The sequence below is a fragment of the Aethalodelphis obliquidens genome, unplaced genomic scaffold (genome assembly GCF_003676395.1).
Source record: "Aethalodelphis obliquidens isolate GAN/ISIS:26980383/991018 unplaced genomic scaffold, ASM367639v1 scaffold64, whole genome shotgun sequence".
NCBI lineage: Eukaryota > Metazoa > Chordata > Mammalia > Artiodactyla > Delphinidae > Aethalodelphis > Aethalodelphis obliquidens.
This window is the reverse complement of record NW_020838008.1, coordinates 184,749-205,283: the sequence shown is the minus strand read 5'-3', so window position 1 is coordinate 205,283 and position 20,535 is coordinate 184,749. Positions and strand designations below refer to the sequence as shown.

At 40.9% G+C, this 20,535-nt stretch overlaps 1 protein-coding gene and 1 long non-coding RNA gene across 3 annotated transcripts in view; one reads left to right on the top strand and one right to left on the bottom strand.

Moving 5' to 3' along the window:
- Window positions 1-480: 480 nt before the first annotated feature.
- Window positions 481-20,535, bottom strand: part of RASEF (RAS and EF-hand domain containing) — a 69,587-nt gene continuing 49,532 nt past the window's right edge. The window contains exons 10-17 of one of the 2 annotated variants that reach the window (XM_027089007.1): window positions 16,209-16,443; window positions 15,763-15,900; window positions 15,499-15,646; window positions 14,134-14,215; window positions 12,819-12,933; window positions 10,986-11,105; window positions 8,486-8,562; window positions 481-856 (exon numbers count right to left, since the gene is read on the bottom strand). In XM_027089007.1, the coding sequence (XP_026944808.1) occupies window positions 751-856; window positions 8,486-8,562; window positions 10,986-11,105; window positions 12,819-12,933; window positions 14,134-14,215; window positions 15,499-15,646; window positions 15,763-15,900; window positions 16,209-16,443 (1,021 nt within the window). In that variant the 3' untranslated portion in view covers window positions 481-750. The remainder of the gene's footprint in view (window positions 857-8,485; window positions 8,563-10,985; window positions 11,106-12,818; window positions 12,934-14,133; window positions 14,216-15,498; window positions 15,647-15,762; window positions 15,901-16,208; window positions 16,444-20,535) is intronic. The other variant, XM_027089008.1, reaches the window with a different exon arrangement.
- On the top strand, window positions 14,080-19,312 carry LOC113610679 (uncharacterized). The gene is made up of 3 exons (XR_003429167.1): window positions 14,080-15,240; window positions 18,563-18,598; window positions 19,120-19,312. It is a non-coding gene; the product is annotated as an uncharacterized LOC113610679 (long non-coding RNA).

The window sequence follows — 20,535 nt, the reverse complement described above, 5'->3', positions numbered from 1 at the left end:
GGGAAGATCCCACATGCCATGGAGCGGCTGGGCCAGTGAGCCATGGCCGCTGAGCCTGCGCGTCCGGAGCCTGTGCTCCGCAAGGGGAGAGGCCACAACAGTGAGAGGCCCGCGTATGGCAAAAAAATAAATAAAAAAATAAAAATTAAAAGTACAGACAAGCAGAGTCCTTATTAACTGTGGGCCATCATGCTCTCCTTCTCACTCCTTAAAAGAGCTACAGAGCTGAGAGGGCCTAGGCCTGAAAGGCTATAAGCTGCTTGTTTACAGATGAGGAAATGGATCTAATGTGGGTTGGCAACACGTCTGAGACCACAAGGCTAGTTTACAGCAAAGCTAGGATGGTAACCCCCTTTTATTAGTTTGCTAGTATTGAATATTGGAAGTAAATGTCATAGGTTATTTACCACATGAACCTAATTACGTCAGTGAATTTCTTTTATAGCTCTGATCTGAGCATGTGCTTTTTTTTTTTTTTTAACCCCTTTAAAAACATTTACACACTATCTATTAAGACTTTGTAAGGATAAGACAGGTATATTTAACCAGGGGGCCCAAATCACTCATTGAAACATAGCAAAAAAGAGCCGAGGTTCTGGAGGGACCTGAGAGCACAGTTCAGATTTCCCACACTGTAACTCTCCATACGACAGGGCCTGTAGGACGTACCACTCCATGTAGGAAGCAGATAAGTCACGGACATTCAGTACTCTGGGAATGAAGGCTTCGTGGGCCAAGGATCTTTTGGATTTAACCATTGCAACAATTCTTCATCTGGGTTGACTTTTTGGAACTGGTCCCACTCAGATTGGTAATGGATTTGCTGTCATGCTCATCAGTTCTTTTTTTCACTTCCCTGGAGGGAGAGAGAGAGACACAGAGAGAAAGGAGATTACTGAGGTATAAAACTGAACCATAAACAACTCTGTAGAAATAAAAGAGCACTGCTGAGCACTTGCTGTGTGCCATCCAGACAGTGTTCTAAGTGCTTTGTAGGTGTTGACCTATTTAATCCTCACAACAACTATATGATTTTGTTGTGCCCCATTTTATGTGAGGAAAAAAAGGCAAAAAAAAGTTAAGAAATTTCCCTTAGGTTACACAGCTGGAGAAGTGGCCACACAGGTGGGCTCCAGTGCTCACATTCTCAGTACCAGGCCACACGCTCATGCATGCGCGCGCGCGCACACACACACACACACGCCCAGGTGCCTATACACGTGTGCACACACTCACATGCACACACACAGACTATTCTTGCTCTCTCCTGTGGTTTTGCATGGCTTATAGTCTGCACACGCACAGGTCACTCCTTAGGACTCTGGAACCTGGCTCCCACCCCCAGCTAAGGCTTAACATTAACATTGACTTTATAACCATTCTGTAATTATACAAGATCGTGGAGATAACAACAGATGGTTAAAATCCAGAAAAAATGTCTTCCTTTTGCCTCTTCCTAAATTTCTTTTAGAAATAACTGCTAGAGGCAACACTGGACCAAAGATCTCCATGATCTTATGAAAGCCCCCTAGGGAAGTCTCCTATCCCTGGGGATGCTTGTGAAATACACACATCCTGAAGTCCCACCTTAGACAAGCTGAATGGCAAACTCTGTGAGTAAGGAGAGTGTGACAGCTTGTCCCCAAGACAACCCCCAAGAGTTCTGCCTCCGCTGTCAGTGTCTGGTGCCCCCCATTAAGTGGTGAAGCTTGTGTCACTCCCCCATGGTCAGCACTGGCTCTGTGACTGCTCAGACCAATAGAATGGCGAGGAAATGGTGTGCTAAAACTTCCAAGCCAGGCATTAATAAGGCCTGACCATTTTGAGCTGCCATTTACGAAGCCCAGTGTTCCTCACTGGAGAGAGGGCAGCAGAGAGGTCCAGGGGGCTGAGATGCCACAGGGAGGAGCCCCCTGGCCGCAGACATCAGACCGAGCCACAGCAGTGTCCACGACCGCAAATGCATGAGACGCCCGAGGGAGAGCAGTCACGGACCCTCCAGTGAGATCCAGTCACTTCTGGTAATTTCAAAAACTAAAAAGTGGTCTTGTTCTAGGCGACTACATTTTGGGTGGCTTGTTACAAAGCAGTAGATCCTGGGAATTGGCATATTCCCAGCACAGCAACGCTGTTCAATAGAAATAGAATGTAATTCACGTATGTAATTTAAAATTCTTCAGCAGCCACAGTAAAAAATGTAAAGAGAAATAGGTGAAATTAATTTTATTAACATATATTATTTAACTCAGTACTACAAAAATACCATTTTAGCATGCTACCAATAAAAATATTAATGAGCTATTTTACAATTTTTTTAAACATCTTTATTGGAGTATAATTGCTTTACAATGGTGTGTTAGTTTCTGCTTTACAACAAAATGAATCAGTTATATATATACATATGTTCCCATATCTCTTCCCTCTTGCGTCTCCCTCCCTCCCACCCTCCATATCCCACACCTCCAGGCAGTCACAAAGCACCGAGCTGATCTCCCTGTGCTATGTGGCTGCTTCCCACTAGCTATCTACCTTACATTTGGTAGTGTATATATGTCCATGCCTCTCTCTCGCTTTGTCACAGCTTACCCTTCCCCCTCCCCACATCCTCAAGTCCATTCTCTAGTAGGTCTGTGTCTTTATTCCTGTCTTACCCCTAGGTTCTTCATGACATTTTTTTTCTTAAATTCCATATATATGTGTTAGCATACAGTATTTGTCTCTGTCTTTGTGACTTACTTCACTCTGTATGACAGACTCTAGGTCTTTCCACCTCATTACAAATAGCTCAATTTTGTTTCTTTTTATGGCTAAGTAATATTCCATTGTATATATGTGCCACATCTTCTTTATCCATTCATCTGTTGATGGACACTTAGGTTGTTTCCATCTCCGGGCTATTGTAAATAGAGCTGCAGTGAACATTTCGGTACATGACTCTTTTTGAATTATGGTTTTCTCAGGGTATAGGCCCAGTAGTGGGATTGCTGGGTCATATGGTAGTTCTATTTGTAGTTTTTTAAGGAACCTCCATACTGTTCTCCACAGTGGCTGTACCAATTCACATTCCCACCAACAGTGCAAGAGCATTCCCTTTTCTCCACACCCTCTCCAGCATTTATTGTTTCTAGATTTTTTGATGATGGCCATTTTGACTGGTGTGAGATGATATCTCATTGTAGTTTTGATTTGCGTTTCTCTAATGATTAGTGATGTTGAGCATTCTTTCATGTGTTTGTTGGCAGTCTGTATATCTTCTTTGGAGAAATGTCTATTTAGGTCTTCTGCCCATTTTTGGATTGGATTGTTTGTTTTTTTGTTATTAAGCTGCATGAGCTGCTTATAAATTTTGGATATTAATCCTTTGTCAGTTGCTTCATTTGCAAATATTTTCTCCCATTCTGAGGGTTGTCTTTTGGTCTTGTTTATGGTTTCCTTTGCTGTGCAAAAGCTTTGAAGTTTCATTAGGTCAAATAAAAAAAATTTTGTTTATCTTTGTTTTTATTTCCATTTCTGTAGGAGGTGGGTCAAAAAGGATCTTGCTGTGATTTATGTCATAGAGTGTCCTGCCTATGTTTTCCTCTAAGAGTTTGATAGTGTCTGGCCTTACATTTAGGTCTTTAATCCATTTTGAGCTTATTTTTGTGTATGGTGTTAGGGAGTGATCTAATCTCATACTTTTAGATGTACCTGTCCAGTTTTCCCAGCACCACTTATTGAAGAGGCTGTCCTTTCTCCACTGTACATTCCTGCCTCCTTTATCAAAGATAAGGTGACCATATGTGCATGGGTTTATCTCTGGGCTTTCTATCCTGTTCCATTGATCTATATTTCTGTTTTTGTGCCAGTACCATACTGTCTTGATTACTGTAGCTTTGTAGTATAGTCTGAATACAATTTTTATACTGTCTTCAAAACCCAGTATTTATTTAATACATCCAGCACATCTCAGCTTGGATTAGCCACACTTCAGGTGGCTAGTGGCTACTAAACTGGTCAGCACAGCCCCAAAAGGAGCTGATATGTGCTAACCTTTGAAAACCACTGCACTGTGAGTAGGAAACAAAAGGGAAACTGGTTCTTGCTGGAGACTAGTTAATAAATGCTATGTTACATGTTTTCACATAGTCCTTATTTAATACACACAATACACACACATGCTGACAGGTAACAGGTGAGCATCAATGTCTTCCCTTCACAGATAAGAAATAAAGACTCAGGAAAAGAAGGAGGATACACAGTTCAACCCCATGACACCCTGTAAGACTTGGTTCAGACTTCTGACCTCCAGAACTATTATTTTTATTGCTTAAAGCACTAGGCTAGTAGGAATCTGTTACAGTGACAATAGAAAACTAATACAACTTCCAAATGCAAAATCTTGACCATTTGGTCATTCAACAAATGTCCGATTTATGCCAAACTCTGGGATCCTCAACCAGTGAGCTTTTTTTTTTAATTGTAAATTTTTTTTTTTTCTTTTTAAATTTGGCTGTGCCGGGTCTTAGTTGTGGCACACGGGATCTTCCTTGTGGCATAGGGGATCTTTAGTTGCAGCATGCGGGATGTTTTTAGTTGCAGCATGCAGGATCTTTAGTTGTGGCATGCGGGATCTAGTTCCCTGACCAGGGATTGAACCTGGGCCCCCGGAATTGGGAGTATGGAGTATTAACTACTGGACTACCAGGGAAGTCCCTCTCAACTAGTGAGCTTTGAGAGAAAGCCAGATGTCTTCTAAATAAATCATTACCAGGTCCCCGAGAGCCGCTAACACACAAGCACAGTGGAGCCGACCTCTTGGTGGGATAGGAATTCACTGTCATTTAATGAGGAAGAGAGATTCCAGGTGCAGGGAATAGCATGTATAGAGGCAAAGAGGCATAAAAGAACTTGGCTATGACCAGAAGCAAAGTTTGCTGTGTCTATAGATTATCATTCATTTGGGAAGCAAGATAAGAGATGCAAATAGAAAGGTAGGTGAACTGGGCTCTGGGGGACCATTAGCCACTTGCTAAGGAGGCTGGACTCTATGCTGTAGGTAGGGCACCAATGTGGGGTGCAAGCAAGAAGGTCTTAATTGGATTTTTATTTACAGAGATTACCCTGATTACAGGGTGGAGGATGAACTGATGCTGGAGAAACTCTGAGGCAGAAACTTAGGTCCCTCCTGCACTAAACGGGGTAGGAAATTTTGAAGCCTGAAGCAGAACAGGGTGGGGGCGGGGAGGGATTGAAGGAAGATTGCAGAGAGGTCACTGAATCAGTAGGGCCCCAGAACCCACTAGAGGCAGATGATGAAGAAAGACGAAGGAGTCAAGACTGACTCTAGGTTACTCTTTTTCAATTATAATGTTAGTAGTTTCCTGAGAACCGGAGTATAGAATAAGGAACAATTTTAAAGAAAAATGAACACATTAGGGTTTAGATATGTTGGATCAGTCATGCCTATGGAATTTTCATTTGTTGGTGGGTGGGAATATAGTTGTGGAATTTTAAAAAAAGATGGGAGTTAAAAATACAGAAATTAGAAGTCACCTTCTAGACACAGTTCTAGAAACCATGGTGGTGGAAGACATTAGGTAGAGAGAGAAAGAGTAAGAGGAAGAGAGTGCAGAATAGAATCCTGAGATTACCAACATTTAAAAGGCAAGCCAGAGATTCAGAGTAGTGAAAAGTCCCAATTTTGCCATTTAGTACTGTGTCACTTTGAGCAAGCTGATGAAGCATTCTAATTTTCAATTTTCTTATCTGTACAATGGGTTTAGTAAACATAGCATCTTCACAAGACAACTCACATCTCTCCCTTCTGGAAAGTCTAAAAGGCCTCTGTAAATTACATATCATATGGCTGCCTGGTCATGTATTTTGTTTTCTTTTTTTTCTCTAATGTTAAATTGCACAGCCTATCTTACATAACCTGATATCTCTACAGGGCTTTCATACTGAGCAGAAATGATAATAATGCAGACATTACTGAACATTGAAAGCAAACATTAAGGGAGAAAAAATAGGTACCCATATTGTTCACCTGGCCTTCAGTTTCTTTAATCTACCAAAGATGCAAGCATCTCCCACTTTAAGGAAATCAGGAAGATATAATTCCAAACATCTAAAACAGGTTTAAGGCTGGGAAAATTAAATTACCTCACCCCAAACTGCCATGTACTTAACAACTGCATTTTAAATGACTCAATCTTATGGACAGATTTATCCCCAATGGGCTCAGCAATGGCGCTGAACTGATACATCAGCCCGAGCTTTTCGTGTTTTTCTCAAATTTTAGGCCATTGACCAGTTTAATGCCTGTTGTACTTGAATCTATTGAAAAATGTTTAAAGCCTGTGGCTCTAGTGATGGCAGATTTACTTACCAGTGGACAATGGTTGGAATGAATGTCTATCAGCCCTACAGGGAAACTGCATTTCTAGGAGAAACTTTTCCTGGGATAGACAGGGTTTTCCAAGAAAAAGCAGAGGAGTTCAGGTTGTTAACCAAACATTTATGGCCTTCCTTCAAAAACAAATACTGTTTCAGACAGTGCAAACCCATAAACTGTTCTAGTTCAAGTTTTATGACATAACATGGTTTGAAGGGGAGTTACTATTATACATAACATTCTGAAAGCTGTAAAACTTTTTAAAGTGGTAATTTCACTTGTGGAAACGATACCATTTTTATTTAAGACTTGGGTATTTTGACAAGCAATCTGATGACACAGTATAAAGCAAATTAAAGTCTTTACATGTTTGGTTTATTTATAATTTTCCTGTTTAACACATTGTTAACATAACAAACCTAGAGGCCTCAAACCAGCCCATAATGCAATAGCAACAATTTAAAAAGCTCCTTGATAAGTGATTCACAAGAAGTGACCTTGTTATCAGAATGCTCCTGCACACAGGTTTTTTTTTTTTTTTTGCGGTACGCAGGCCTCTCACTGCTGTGGCCTCTCCCATTGCAGAGCACAGGCTCCGGACGCACAGGCTCAGCGGCCGTGGCTCACGGGCCCAGCCGCTCCGCGGCATGTGGGATCTTCCCGGACCGGGGCACAAACCCGTGTCCCCTGCATCGGCAGGCGTACTCTCAACCACTGCGCCACCAGGGGAGCCCCACACAGGTGTTTTAAGTAAAGAAGCTACACTGTAAACAGGGAGGCTGCTGGGCTGACCCAACATGCCAGCTGGAGCACCAGGGGAAAAGGCTGTCGTCGGCTCTCCTATCTTTATGATATAATAAAGAGGATCGATTCTGCACTCTGGGTGTGACCGGGGCAATTTGGAGTCATTTAACTGTAATGTGACCCCACAAGACAATTCCGCGTTAAATAGTGATTATGTTATTCAGTAGAGTCCAGGCTATTATTATATACGGAATCATAGACTGTCAGAACTAGAAGGGGCCTTAGGGATCATTTTCTTTAGCCCCTTCCCTCATTGTACAGATTAGAGATGCCTAAAGGAAGACAGGGACTTAGTCAAGACTCCACAGCTGTTCGGGGTAGATTTAAGGTTGGACTTTGAGCTTCCTGACACTACAGTCCTCCAATGTGCTGGGCAGAAGCCAGCAGCCATGCGGAGGACCTGGCCTGCAGCATCCTTTCCTGCTCAGCCCAGGCAGCAATTCAGCACTCCCTGCCTGAAGCTAAGGTAGCACGGAGCCCCTTACTGTACTAAAGTTAAGATTCTTATAAAATCAGAATCTCACAAATGATCTCACAAATCTCTATTTGCCTAAAATTATGTTTTTGCTTTGTCAGCAATTAAGGATCATTGGCTGGATTTTGTTAATGCACATTTTTATATTTTTTCTTTCTTTTTTGGGGGCGTATTGAATCCCTTTAGATCAGCAAAGAATCATTTTTTCATCTGTGGCAGAAAACTAGGCAGAAGAAGTAAATCCAGCAGAAAACATTGTTATTTCCTAAGAATACTGCAAGGATTAAAATACAGTTAAAACCAAGTTCCTCAATGATGCAATTTTCATTCTAATCCACATCCCAAAATGTTATATATTATTAACACCATTGCCTTAGCTTAATAATTACCTGGGTTAAATAATGTAAACAAAGTGCTTCCAACTGGCATGATATACAGTTTGTTTTGTTGAGTTCTTTTTCCTTTACCTTGGAAAATGTCATAATATAATAGATAGTTATATTCATAATAGTCTCCTGTGTTTAAAGTCTGGTTCCTAGAAGTGATTCACACACGTCAACTATTAGCTTTGTGGGCACATTTTGCAGAAATGTCAGTGACACCTCAGATGCACCTGCTTTGTTTGGCAGTAGAGGTATTTTGCCAATGTTCACAGTGAACAAGCAGCATACCAGTTTTTTATAAAAACTATGTTTGTTTCTCCAGCCACTACTGAAAGACAAGAGTGTTTTCCCATGTAGATTCACATTATGGTCAAGAAATTTGACACATACAACAGCTAAGTGAAAATTCAATCCTACATCCAGTTTTCCAAATATAAGGCAAAACTTTACCGAGTAAGGTGGAGAACAGCTTCCACTATATTCGAACCATCTTTGGCGCTTGTTTCACAAAATAATGCCCCATAGGTCTGTAAAAAACATATATATACCATTAAATGAAGGCTTTGATTAGGTTTCCTGGAATGTTCGCTTTTAAAACCAATAAAATAAAATAAAAATATTGCCCTGTTGAGTATGCTAAAACTAATAGTTAAGAAATTGGATTGAGTTTCAAGACTTTAAAAAAAAAAACAGGTTTGAGCCTACTTATTCCAGGAACAGTTCCTAGTCAGAGATTTTTATTTTGCATCCAAAAAAAAAAAAATCCCACAATACAAAATTTCATGGTTTAAGGCTCTTATATCCAAGTGTCACACATACTACCAAATGTTCTCTATCAAATAATTTGAGAGAGAGAAAAATGCTAGCTTAAGGTAACCACTTAGGAATTAAATGTCCATCAAAAATATGTCTCCTTTTGGCTGGCAGCTAACACACATCCCACCCCCCCTTCAATCTATCATCTTTTCCTATCAAGATTCAGCAGCCTCTGTGTTGCTAAAACCAATGGACATTTTCTAGTCTATTACTTAACCTCCCAGTGGTTATACATACAATCACTGATCGTATCACTCTCCTGCTTCAGACCTTTCGATGCTTCCCATCCCTCTCAAGCAATGTTGGAATGCTTACCTGGCCGACAAGGCCTAGCTTGTACGTGGCCCCAGCCAACCTCCCAGTTTTACCTGCCACCACTCTCCCTCACTCACAGTGCTCATGTTACCCTGGCCGTCCCTCTATTTCCCCAACACTCCAAATTTCCTCCCACCTCAGGACCTTTTCACCTGCTGTTACCACTACCTAGGTTATCCTGTATCCCTAGTAACTCTTTCCCCAGGCTGACTTTTACCTACCTTCTAGATTTTTAGGTAATCCTCCCTTGAAGTTAAGATTAAGTGTTTTCTAACTCTGAAAAGTTGGTATTAGGTCTTCCTACTGTAAAACCTCTTGAGGCATGTATTTTTCCCGCATAGCACTTGCCGCAGATGTAAATGATGAGGTTATTTTTGGGTGTCTTTGTCTAACAGCTGGAGACAGTTTCCTTTAGGAAAGGAGAATTATGTGCGCTGTGGGGCTGGGTGTGGGCAACACAGTCCTGTGTGGGATACGGGCAAGATGTGATGGGTGCTCTGGAGCAGGGAGAGAAGGAAGAACCAAACAATGGGGAAAGACTACCGTGAAACCTTTACCCATGAGCCCCCAAATCCATAGAAAATCTAAAAAATACCCCAAATGAATGTATTTCTAGTAGAAATGGGTAGTGCTGCTGCTGAATTTCATAGCCAGGATGTTATAGGGTGAAATAGAGATGGCCTTTGAGGATGCAGGAGGGTGGAGGACATGAGATGCATAATAAATAAGCAAACCTTGGGAAATCTGAGAAACTGGGGGGAGGCAATAAAATTGGCATGTGGCCAGGAATTATGAGCTCTCTAGGGGAATATGTGGATTTCGTGGGTTTAACATCTGTCTTCCCCAGACAGTAAACTACGTGAGGACAAGGACGGTTTCCTTTGTTCTCTACCCTTTGCTCAGCTCACAATGAAGTGCTTTTTCACATGGTGGATACAATTAAATATGTGTTGAATGGATCTCTTCTATATTTCACTGCCTAGTTTTGATGTTTATCATATTTGGCTCACAGTTCTAAAATTTAAAACAAGAAACAATTCCAACTTAGAATAGTGGAATGGAAACTTCTTTTTAAAGTTCACATGTATATGTTATAGAGCAGTCCTTTCAAGCTGATGACAGACAACAATGATAGCGATGTCAGATCGGACTGTTATGATAAGAACTTCATATTTGACCTAAGGAGCATCTGGTTCCTTATTTGGGTAAGACAAGTCATAAGAGGGCCACATAGCATTCTGACCCAATGATAATAATGAGAGAATAAACACTGCCCACAGTAATAATCTGGACAGAAATGAGGTCCATCCTTTGTACAAATGCATAGCCAAAAATAATTTTATACTATTCCAACTGACTACAAATCGTAGAAGAAAGAATGAGTCTTCCAATTCTCTTCACCCCTTTACCCAGATGACACACTGCACCATCTGCTGCCCCTTGGCACAGTGACCCTCTGGAACCAAACCCATCTTTTCAAAACAGGACACCCATTCTTCTTCCTCTACCTAGGTTCCAGGACTAGAGAAGGATTCCAGGAACTGGGGAAGAGTGAGGAGGAAGACACAATAATTTTGCATCCTCTTTCTCACTGGTACTCAGTGGGGGAAGATGATCATGTGATTGTTTTACCTCCACAAGGGATTTAACTCTTGGAATAATTATTTACATTCATGGGACGGATAGGGGCCACTGGGAGTTCTGCCTGTATAGGGACAGAAGACTTATCAAACAGAGTGGAGTTTGTCAAACAGCCTCTTCAGCAAATGTAGACAGAAGTGAAAGGTCCCTCCCAATTTGGACCCACTCTTACTCTTACCATGGCCAGTTTTTCTCCAAAGTACCCTGGGACACATTTTTGTCCTTCCGCTTCAGCAGCATCACGAAGATCAGCCTTGTTTCCTACCAACATGATAGGAATGCTGTTATGGGCTGCATCCTACCATGAAGAAAAGAAAGAAATTGTGCATACATGAAACATTGGGCAAGTTATGAGGTTGATGATGACAACAGCTACCCTTTCTGAATGCCCCTTACATGCCACATGATGTACAGACAATATCTTTAAACCTCAAAATATCTCTAAAAGGAGCCAAACCTTCTCCCATTTCCAGATCAGAACACTGAAATTCAGAGAGGTTAAATAAGATGTTGTAAGGGCCAGGGGTGGTCCAAACTGACTCCATCACCCTTGCCACTATACAAACTAATACCAAACTCAAGAGGCGCGACCCCAGAATTACATTTGGCTGTAGTGCCCACATAATTTTCTATAATTTTCACTCAAACAGTGGTGATTACAAGTCAACTTCATTATCGCAGGTACAAAACACAAATATTCCCTCAGCTATAATGGGACAAAAATGGAGTCTCAGAGTTCCACACTCGCTGCTATCTGGCTTACAACAAAAGCAAGATCAGAAGGCCCTAAATGTCAACACTTTTCTTGTGAAGAGCCAAGGAGCAGTCATTCAAATTAACAGATTCTCAGGATAATGCTCCCCAAATCAGCATATGCATACTGTTGCACTGTCTGTCCCGGCATTCATAGAGGAGCTGGCTGGCAGAATGTAAGATGTGAGAGGCAGAGTTTAGTTTGAGACTCTGTCCCTCCCACCACCTGGCCACTCGCCGGCTGCATGAAATCAGGCAGTCTCTTCCTGTTTCTGCCTCCATTTCCCTATCTGTAAAACGAAGGGGGCAGTAAGGACGCATCCCCCTGAGCAGGCTATGAGAATAGAAGACAACCTGCCTAGAAAAACAGGTTTATAGCTCCTGAACAAGCGAAGCAGCAGCCCTCACTGAGAAATGACTCTTTGTGGTGCCTAAAAACATCCAGGTGCTCATCCACTTTGGTACCACACCTGATACAGCATCAAGAAATGAGCCTCAAAAACAATGAAATTATGCCACTTCACTGCCTTTTGGACTCGTTTCTGATGTCATTATTGTATTGTGGTTCCTCTGTACACAATGAGTGATTTTTCTCTTGCTTTCAACATTTTCTCTTTGTTTTGACTTTTAGCAATTCAACCATGATGTGTCTAGGTATGGATTCTTTTTTTTTTTTAACATCTTTATTGGAGTATAATTGCTTTACAATGTTGTGTTAGTTTCTGCTGTATAACAAAGTCAGCAAATAATTATAGAGTCAGAAAAACCATCCTTTAAAAATGAAGACAGGGCTTCCCTGGTGGCGCAGTGGTTGAGAGTCCGCCTGCCAATGCAGGGGACACGTTCCGGTCCGGGAAGATCCCACGTGCCGCGGAGCGGCTGGGCCCGTGAGCCATGGCTGCTGAGCCTGCGCGTCCGGAGCCTGTGCTCCGCAGCAGGAGAGGCCACAGCAGTGAGAGGCCCGCTTACCGCAAAAAAAAAAAAAAAAAGAAAACCCAGGAGTTTCCCCCCCCTTCCCCACCCCAGAAGCTCACTTTAGTAGTGTCCTTAGCTCTGTGGGAACTTGCCCAGCTACTGAGGAGGAGACCAGTACTGCCAGTGCCATTGGGAACCCCACTTCTCACATCCAGTTCTTCCTGAGAGCCTGGATCAGTGGCTTGTAATTGAGTTCATTTTGACAAAGAAGAGAAACAGCATTTCCCGAGACAGCCTGTAGCTCTCCTATGTAATTTTTTGGTTCTCTGTTTTGAATTCTTACCTCAATCATATCTACCCATTCTCGTACATTAAGAAAGCTTTTCTCACACGTAACGTCATACAGCAGCAAAACACCATCTGCTCTTCTGAAATAGGACTTGGCAATACTTCTGAATCTGGAAAAGAGAATAGCACGTAATTGTTCTAATCAGTCAGTCAGTTTGGTGCTGCCTCATTCTTCATCTCCTTTATGCTCACTTTTTCCCCTCACCTTTTAAAACAAGCCCCAATTGAGAAGAATCTAATGGCAACCTATTACTGTGAAATAGTCATCCCCGAGGCCTAGAATGACCTGGTGAAAGGTAACAGAGTAAGAATCTGGGCTAGTGATTTAGAAAAGCCAATCATTTTCTCCACCAAATAATCCCAAGAAAGTCTACATACCCCAGAGCATAGCCAGGACAAGGCTGAGATCGTAATTTCTAAAAATTTCAGCCTCAGCAACACACTACCAGAACCCAGCTGTGGGACACAGAAGGGTGTGTGTGAAGGAAGGAAGGAGAGGCACATCAGAGAAAAATTATTTTTTGGCTGGTGGGTAGGTGGTAGAAGAACTAACCATGTGGAACACCACAGGACACACACACAGGGTGTTGGGGGCTCACCAGGGGAAGAGCACACCTCAGCCTATCTGTCCTAAACCGAGTGCAGTATTTTACAGGATCTCAAATAGCTATGTTAACCACACATGTCTTTCAAATGCTGCTAGAAAATATGAGCTCCATGTGGGCAGGTGTCTGTGTCCACCTGTTCACCGTTGAATCTGAACACCCTGAATGGTGCCTGGTTACAGAGGTCGGCAGGTACCCCCATACTTGTTTGGTGCACAATCGGATACAGTCTGTTCCCTAAGAGTTAGATATGATTAAAACCTATGCTTGATGCTCTGGCCATCAGCAGTGAAAGAAAGACAGGGTACTGTCTGTGGCCAGATGCAAGTCTGCTATTTATCAATGGTCTGTGTCCCTGCCCTTGAACCGGGGAACTGACAGGTCCTCCTCTCCATCTTCTGTGGTGCCCCAGCTATGCAGCTCCTCACACTGTTGCCACGTTCAGGAATGCTGCCTCACGGAAATTTTCTCCTTAGGATAGGGCATTCTCTTTTTATCAGTGGCTCACCAATTCAAAGGAAGCTTAAAGATCCTCTTCACACGACTGATGGATCAGCGAAGGAGGAAAGGATGTGGAAAAAAACAAGCATTCTTGAAATTCTAACGTGCTCGATCAGAATTATATGAGTACAAAACCCACCAAGTATCCTACAAGGCTTGTCTGTGCAACTCAGCAGAATCCAAAGTATTATGGAAAGCACTTGCCTCTCCTGGCCAGCGGTATCCCAGAGCTGCAGTACTGTTCGCTCTCCGTCTACAATGAGAGTTTTCATTTGAAAATCAACTCCTGAAAAGGAATATAAGAGAACATGGAGAACACGATGTAAATAATTCCATTGGTTTTTACTTTCAAGCCCTCTTTAGGATGAGACAAAAGCCAATAAGCCAAAGTTCGGCAAGACAGAGAGGAATGAACCTGGCCTTCAAGGACAGTGACCTTCCATACTAATTATAAGTCAGACCACACAAGTGCGTGCAGATGCTTATTGCAGGTTGGCTGACTTGGGGAAGGATTTAATCTATGGACAAAAGGAAAATCTATGTTTTATGTGTCCACATAATTAGATGGACTCAGTTATATCTGTGTGTGTGCATGCACATAAATGTGCCTATGTATATGTATATATACAGGTATATACATGTGTGTATGTATATATATATATAAGTACATGTATACGATGTATATATATGCCAGGCTCTCTAGGAACCGAACCAAATATTGTAGGCTTTTTATGAATCAAATTGAAGCGAACCTTCAGCTTTGTTATCTTGAAAGGTGTAACGGAGAACCATAAATTTAGAAAGACATCCATTGTGAAGAAGGTAATCTGTTCTAAGGTTTCTGGTTATCAAAATAAGAACTCTTTAGATAAGGAAGAAAAGTAAATGATAATTTGCATATCTTCTTTCAATTCCTTTTACTGATTACTGTGCAAATTTGGGAAATGAGGACACTATTTCTTCCTTGTTCTGAGAGGTATTACTCATGTATTCCGTTGTGAAGGAGGGGAGGGAACATACACCTGGCTATGATTTTGACCTTAATGACAAACTGCCTATCGGTAAGCTCACTTTATCAACATCAAATGACACCTGATCAGAAAGGCTTTCCCTGGGCACCCTGTGTAAAAGTGCACCTCTCCCAAATCTCATGTTTTAAAATGTGTTTTTCATCCAGGGATTTAGTCGACTTTGTTTACTGTGTATCCATAGTGCCTATAACAGAATGTGGCTCACAGCAGGACTCAGGATATGCTTGCTGAATAAATGAATCTGTCATCTCTGGCTCTAAACTTTGGTTGATCTCACTGGGTAAGCAGACACCTCAGTCCTTTGCTAGTCTTCCTCTCCCAAATTTAGGCCTTAGCCAAAACAGAGGGCTATTCTATAGAGAAGGACACGTGTGTATGCAAGTGCGTGTGCACACACACACACACCTCTACCTATATACATATTATACAGAGAGAGAGAAACAGAGAGATCTGTGTGTCTGTATATAATCCCTAACAAAAATAGAAATCAACCTAAAGAAGGTCATTTTCCCATTATCCACTGAAAAAGGAACTGTACCCAGGGTGGCACTTGTGTTTCCTCGAAATTCATTCTTGCAAAGTCTCATGAGCAAACTTGACTTTCCTACTGCAGCGTCCCCAGCCAGCACAATCTTGTAAGCCTTCTGTGAGCTGGAAGAGTTATGGTTATCATCCACCATGTCTGTCTAGGGGAAGGAAGCCACAGTGAGTGACAAAGGTAGTGCCAGCTTTCTTCCTAGTAAGTTACATGGCATGAAGATGAACAGTGTTCATGAATAAAAGTGTCTCTGAAACCGCCTACCTGTGGTGCAAGTGCTGAGATGGGCTTCCTCAAGGAGCTGATGACACTGCCTTCACTAGCAGACTCCTGCGGCTTCCAGTCCAGGATGGAAGCCACGCCTTCTGAGCCATACGTCTCTTCATCCCTGATATCAGGAACCTGTTTTTTTTTTTTTTTTAAAAGTCAGCCGTTAAAAACCAAAGTCTTTCATTACACATATACATCATGAAATAAAAAGAAGAAAAATATGCTGCTGGATCAACAGTCAATGCTATTATGGAACAGAGTGGCTGCAAAACGGAATCTGTGAGAGTTTTCCCTAACTTGATAGGGAGAAACATTTTCCCAACTATGTTTCACATGTATAACCTTTCAAACAATGCCCATGACAGATAAAGGTCAAACGGGGTGAGATACGTATTTCTATGGAAGATCAGGCCTAGGAGAGAAATGACTTTGGGGCTTACGTCTGTGTCTGAAGCATCACCCCCAGAGCTCTCCTGTGTGCCGTGTGACCTCTGGAATCCCCTCTGGTGCTTGTACTCCACCTCCGAGTCATACTCATTGAAATCTCTCAGGGTAGACAAGCCGCTGTCGAAGCAGCTCTCAGGCAGGCTGTCAATGTCACAGTTTATCCTCTGCATGGGATCACAGAGGGCCAGAGAGTCACAGTCCTCATCCATGTAGGAAGAGCGGGATGACCTGGTGACAAAGGAGAGGACTGCTGTACCTGAGGGCCGGCGATGCTCAAGATGACACAGCAATGGAATCAGACAGCAACAGAATCAAGAAGACCGATATTCTCATTCTTGCCAAGAGCCTCAGTGTATTCCATGATTAAGCAACAGGGGAAATAAAATGCTCAGAGCAATAGTTCATTCTATGCAACAATCAATTAAGATAAAGACACTTAAATCAAACATTTAATAAAGGAAGCTATTTTTAAAAAATCACCTTTATTTCCTGATACAAAAAGAATCAGAATGCCCAGGATGTAAATGTAATCTCAAGTTGTGTTAAGAAAAATGTACACAGAACATCTGAACCTTTTTATTCTAATGTGGTCAGACCATATTTTGAACAGCATGTCCATTTCTGGATAATACCTCTATTATGACCTGAGACTTTAAACCCTCCAGTCTGAGAAATGTTTCAGTGCACTCGGCTTAAGTTGTAATGGTTTCTCTCCTCAAATATTTGAAGAGCTGACACAGGAAGACTATATTCTCTCAGGGCCAACTGATAAAACTTTTCTGGGAATCACGTCTATAATCGACATGGTGAAAAATGCCAGGCAGTCAGAAATGTGTGGCCCTGGAATGGTCTGGCATACAAGATGAATTTTCTGCCACTAAGTGTGGACATGTCTGGAAAGACTCCTATGGGAGAGGTTTCATAGGGAGATGCCCCATACAAAGGCTAGAACTCCTGACTTCTGTGGATCTTTCCACTTGGGAAACTCCAGCATTTTATAAATGTTAATTACCTCATTTACTTTTGCTTTTCCATTTGATTCCCATAAGTATCTAAGTTTATACTGAAATAAAACAAGGGTTACAACTTACTTAGTTCCTACTACACATTGGGCACCATCCTAGCCACTTGGCCTACATCATGTCATCAGAAAGAGGAAATGGGCAGGGTATATCGGTCTCCAGATATGAGAAATAATAGGAGATGAATGTTCTTAGAAAAGAGAGGGTAATCTTTTTTTTTTTTTTTTAGTGGTACACGGGCCTCTCACTGTTGTGGTCTCTCCCGTTGTGGAGCACAGGCTCCAGACGCGCAGGCTCAGCAGCCATGGCTCACGGGCCCAGCCGCTCCGCGGCCTGTGGGATCTTCCCGGACCGGGGCACGAACCCGTGTCCCCTGCATCGGCAGGCGGACTCTCAACCACTGCGCCACCAGGGAAGCCCTAACCTATTCATATTTTTGATAAGGAATGAAAGAGAAAAACATCCTGATTGAAAAATCACCTCCATGAAAATATAGATCTAAATAAAAAATATAGGTATAGATCAGACTTTCTCAAACTCAACTTATATACATACCCTTTTAAAAGTAAACTATTCTTATCTGCCTGAAGAATATTTTAATTACAATTAAATATGTAAAAATACAGAAGTTATATTTTTGTTAGAGTTCTTAGAAAAAACTCAAAACTAAAACAAATATACAACTTAAAATCCAACAAGTCCACAAAAGCAATAAAATTAAATTTACAAGATGCTTTTAATTAAAAAAATTTTAACTGAAGTATAGTTGATGTACACTATTATATAAATTATAGGTATACAATATAGTGATTCACAATTTTTAAAGGTTATACTCCATTTACAGTTATTAAAAAATATTGGTTATATTCCCCACATTGTACAATATATCCTTGTAGCTTATTTTATACCTAATAGTTTGTACCTCTTACTGCCCTACCCTTATATTGCCCCTTCCTCCCTCCCCACTAGTAACTACTAGTTTGTTCTCTGTATCTGTGAGTCTGCTTCTTTTTTGCTATGTTCACTAGTTTGTTGTATTTTTTAGAGTCCACATATAAGAGATATCATACAGTATTTGTCTTTCTCTGTCTCACTTATTTCATTTAGCATAACGCCCTCCAAGTCCATCCATGTTGCTGCAAATGGCAAAATTTCATTATTTTTTATGGCTGAGTTGTATTTCATTGTATATATATACTACATCTTCTTTATCCATTCATCTGTTGATGGACACTTAGGTTGCTTCCATATCTTGGCTATTGTAATGCTGCTATGAACACTGGGCTGCATGCATCTTTTAGAATTAGTGTTTTTGTTTTTTTCAGATATATATCCAGAAAGTGGAATTGCTGGGTCATATGGTAATTCCATTTTTAGTTTTTTGAGAAAACTTCATACTGTTTTCCACAGTGGCTGCACCAATTTACATTCCCACTAACAGTGTATGAGGGTTCCCTTTTTTCCACATCCTCGCCAACATTCGTTATTTGTGTTCTTTTTGATGATATCATCTTTTTGATGATAGCACCTGACAGGTGTGAGGTGATATCTTACTGTGGTTTTGATTGGCATTTCCCTGATGATTAGCGATGTTGAGCATCTTCTCAAGTGCCTGTTGGCCATCAGCAACCTCTTTAGAGAAATGTGTATTCAGTTCTTCTGCCCATTTTTTAATTCGGCTGTTTGTTTTTTTGATGTTTGGTTATATAAGCTGTTTATATATGTTGGATATTAACCCCTTGTTGGTCATACATTTCCAAATATTTTCTGCCATTCAGTGGGTTGTCTTTTTGATCTGTTGAGAATTTCCTTTGCTGTGCAAAAGCTCATAAGTTTAATTAGGTCCATTTGTTAATTTTTGCTTTTATTTCCTTTGTTTTAGGAGATGGAGCCAAAGAATATTCCTATGATTTATATTAAAGAGTGTTCTGCCTACATTTTCCTCTACGTGTTTTATGGTATCTGATCTTACACTTAGATTTTTAATCCATTTTGAGTTTATTTTTGCATACATTGTTAGAGAATGTTCTAATTTCATTCTTTTACATGTAGCTGTCTAGTTTTCCCAGGACTGGCTACTGAAGAGACTGTCTTTTCTCCATTGTATATTCTTGCCTCCTTGTAATAGATTTATTGACCATAAGTGTGTGGGTTTACTTCTGGACTCTCTATCCTGTTCCAATTATCTATGTGTCTGTTTTTGTGTCAGCACCACACTATTTTGATGACTGTAGCTTTGTAACATAGTCTGAAGTCAGGGAGCATGATTCCTCCAGCTCTGTTCTTCTTTCTCAACATGATTTTGGCTATTCAGGGTCCTTTGTGTTTCCATACAAATGTTAAAATTATTTGTTCTAGAAAAATGCCTTTGGTATTTTGTTAGTGATTACATTGTTAGGGATTACATTGACTCTGTAGATTGCCTTGGGCAGTATGGTCATTTTAACAATATGATTCTTCCAATCCAAGAACATAGTATATCTTTCCATATGTTTGTGCCATATTCAGTTTCTTTCTTCAGTGTCTTATAGTTTTCCAAGAACAGGTCTTTTACCTTCTTAGGTAGGTTTATTCCTAGGTATTTTATTCTTTTTGATGAGGTGGTAAATGGGACTGTTTCCTTAATTTCTCTTGCTGGTAGTTCACTCTTAGTGTATAAAAATGCAACAGATTTCTGTATATTAATCTTGTATCCTGCAACTTTACCAAATTCATTGATGAGCTCTAGTAGTCTTCTGGTGGCATCTTTAGGATTTTCTATGTATAGTATCATGCCATCTGCAAATAGTGACAGTTTCACTTCTTCCTTTCCAATTTTGATTCTTTCTGTTTCTTTCTCTTCTCTGATTGCTGTGGCTAGGACTTCCAAAACTATGCTGAATAAAAGTGGCAAGAGTGGGCATCCTTGTCTCGTTCCTGATCTTAGAGGAAATGCTTTCAGTTTTTCACCTTTGAGTAAATGATGTTAGCTGTGGGTTTGTCATATATGGCCTTTATTTGTTGAGGTATGTTCCCTCTATGCCCACTTTCTGGAGAGTTTTTTAAATCATTAGTGGATGTTGAATTTTGTCAAAAGCTTTTTCTGCATCTACTGAGCTGATCATATGGTTTTTATTCTTCAGTTTGTTAATGTGGTGCATCACATTGATATTGAAAAATCCTTGCATCCCTGGGATAAATTCCACTTAATCATGATGTATGATCCTTTTAATGTATTGTTGGATTTGGTTTGCTAATATTTTGTTGAGGATTTTTGCATCTATATTCATAAGTGATACATAGGTTTTTTAAGGAACCT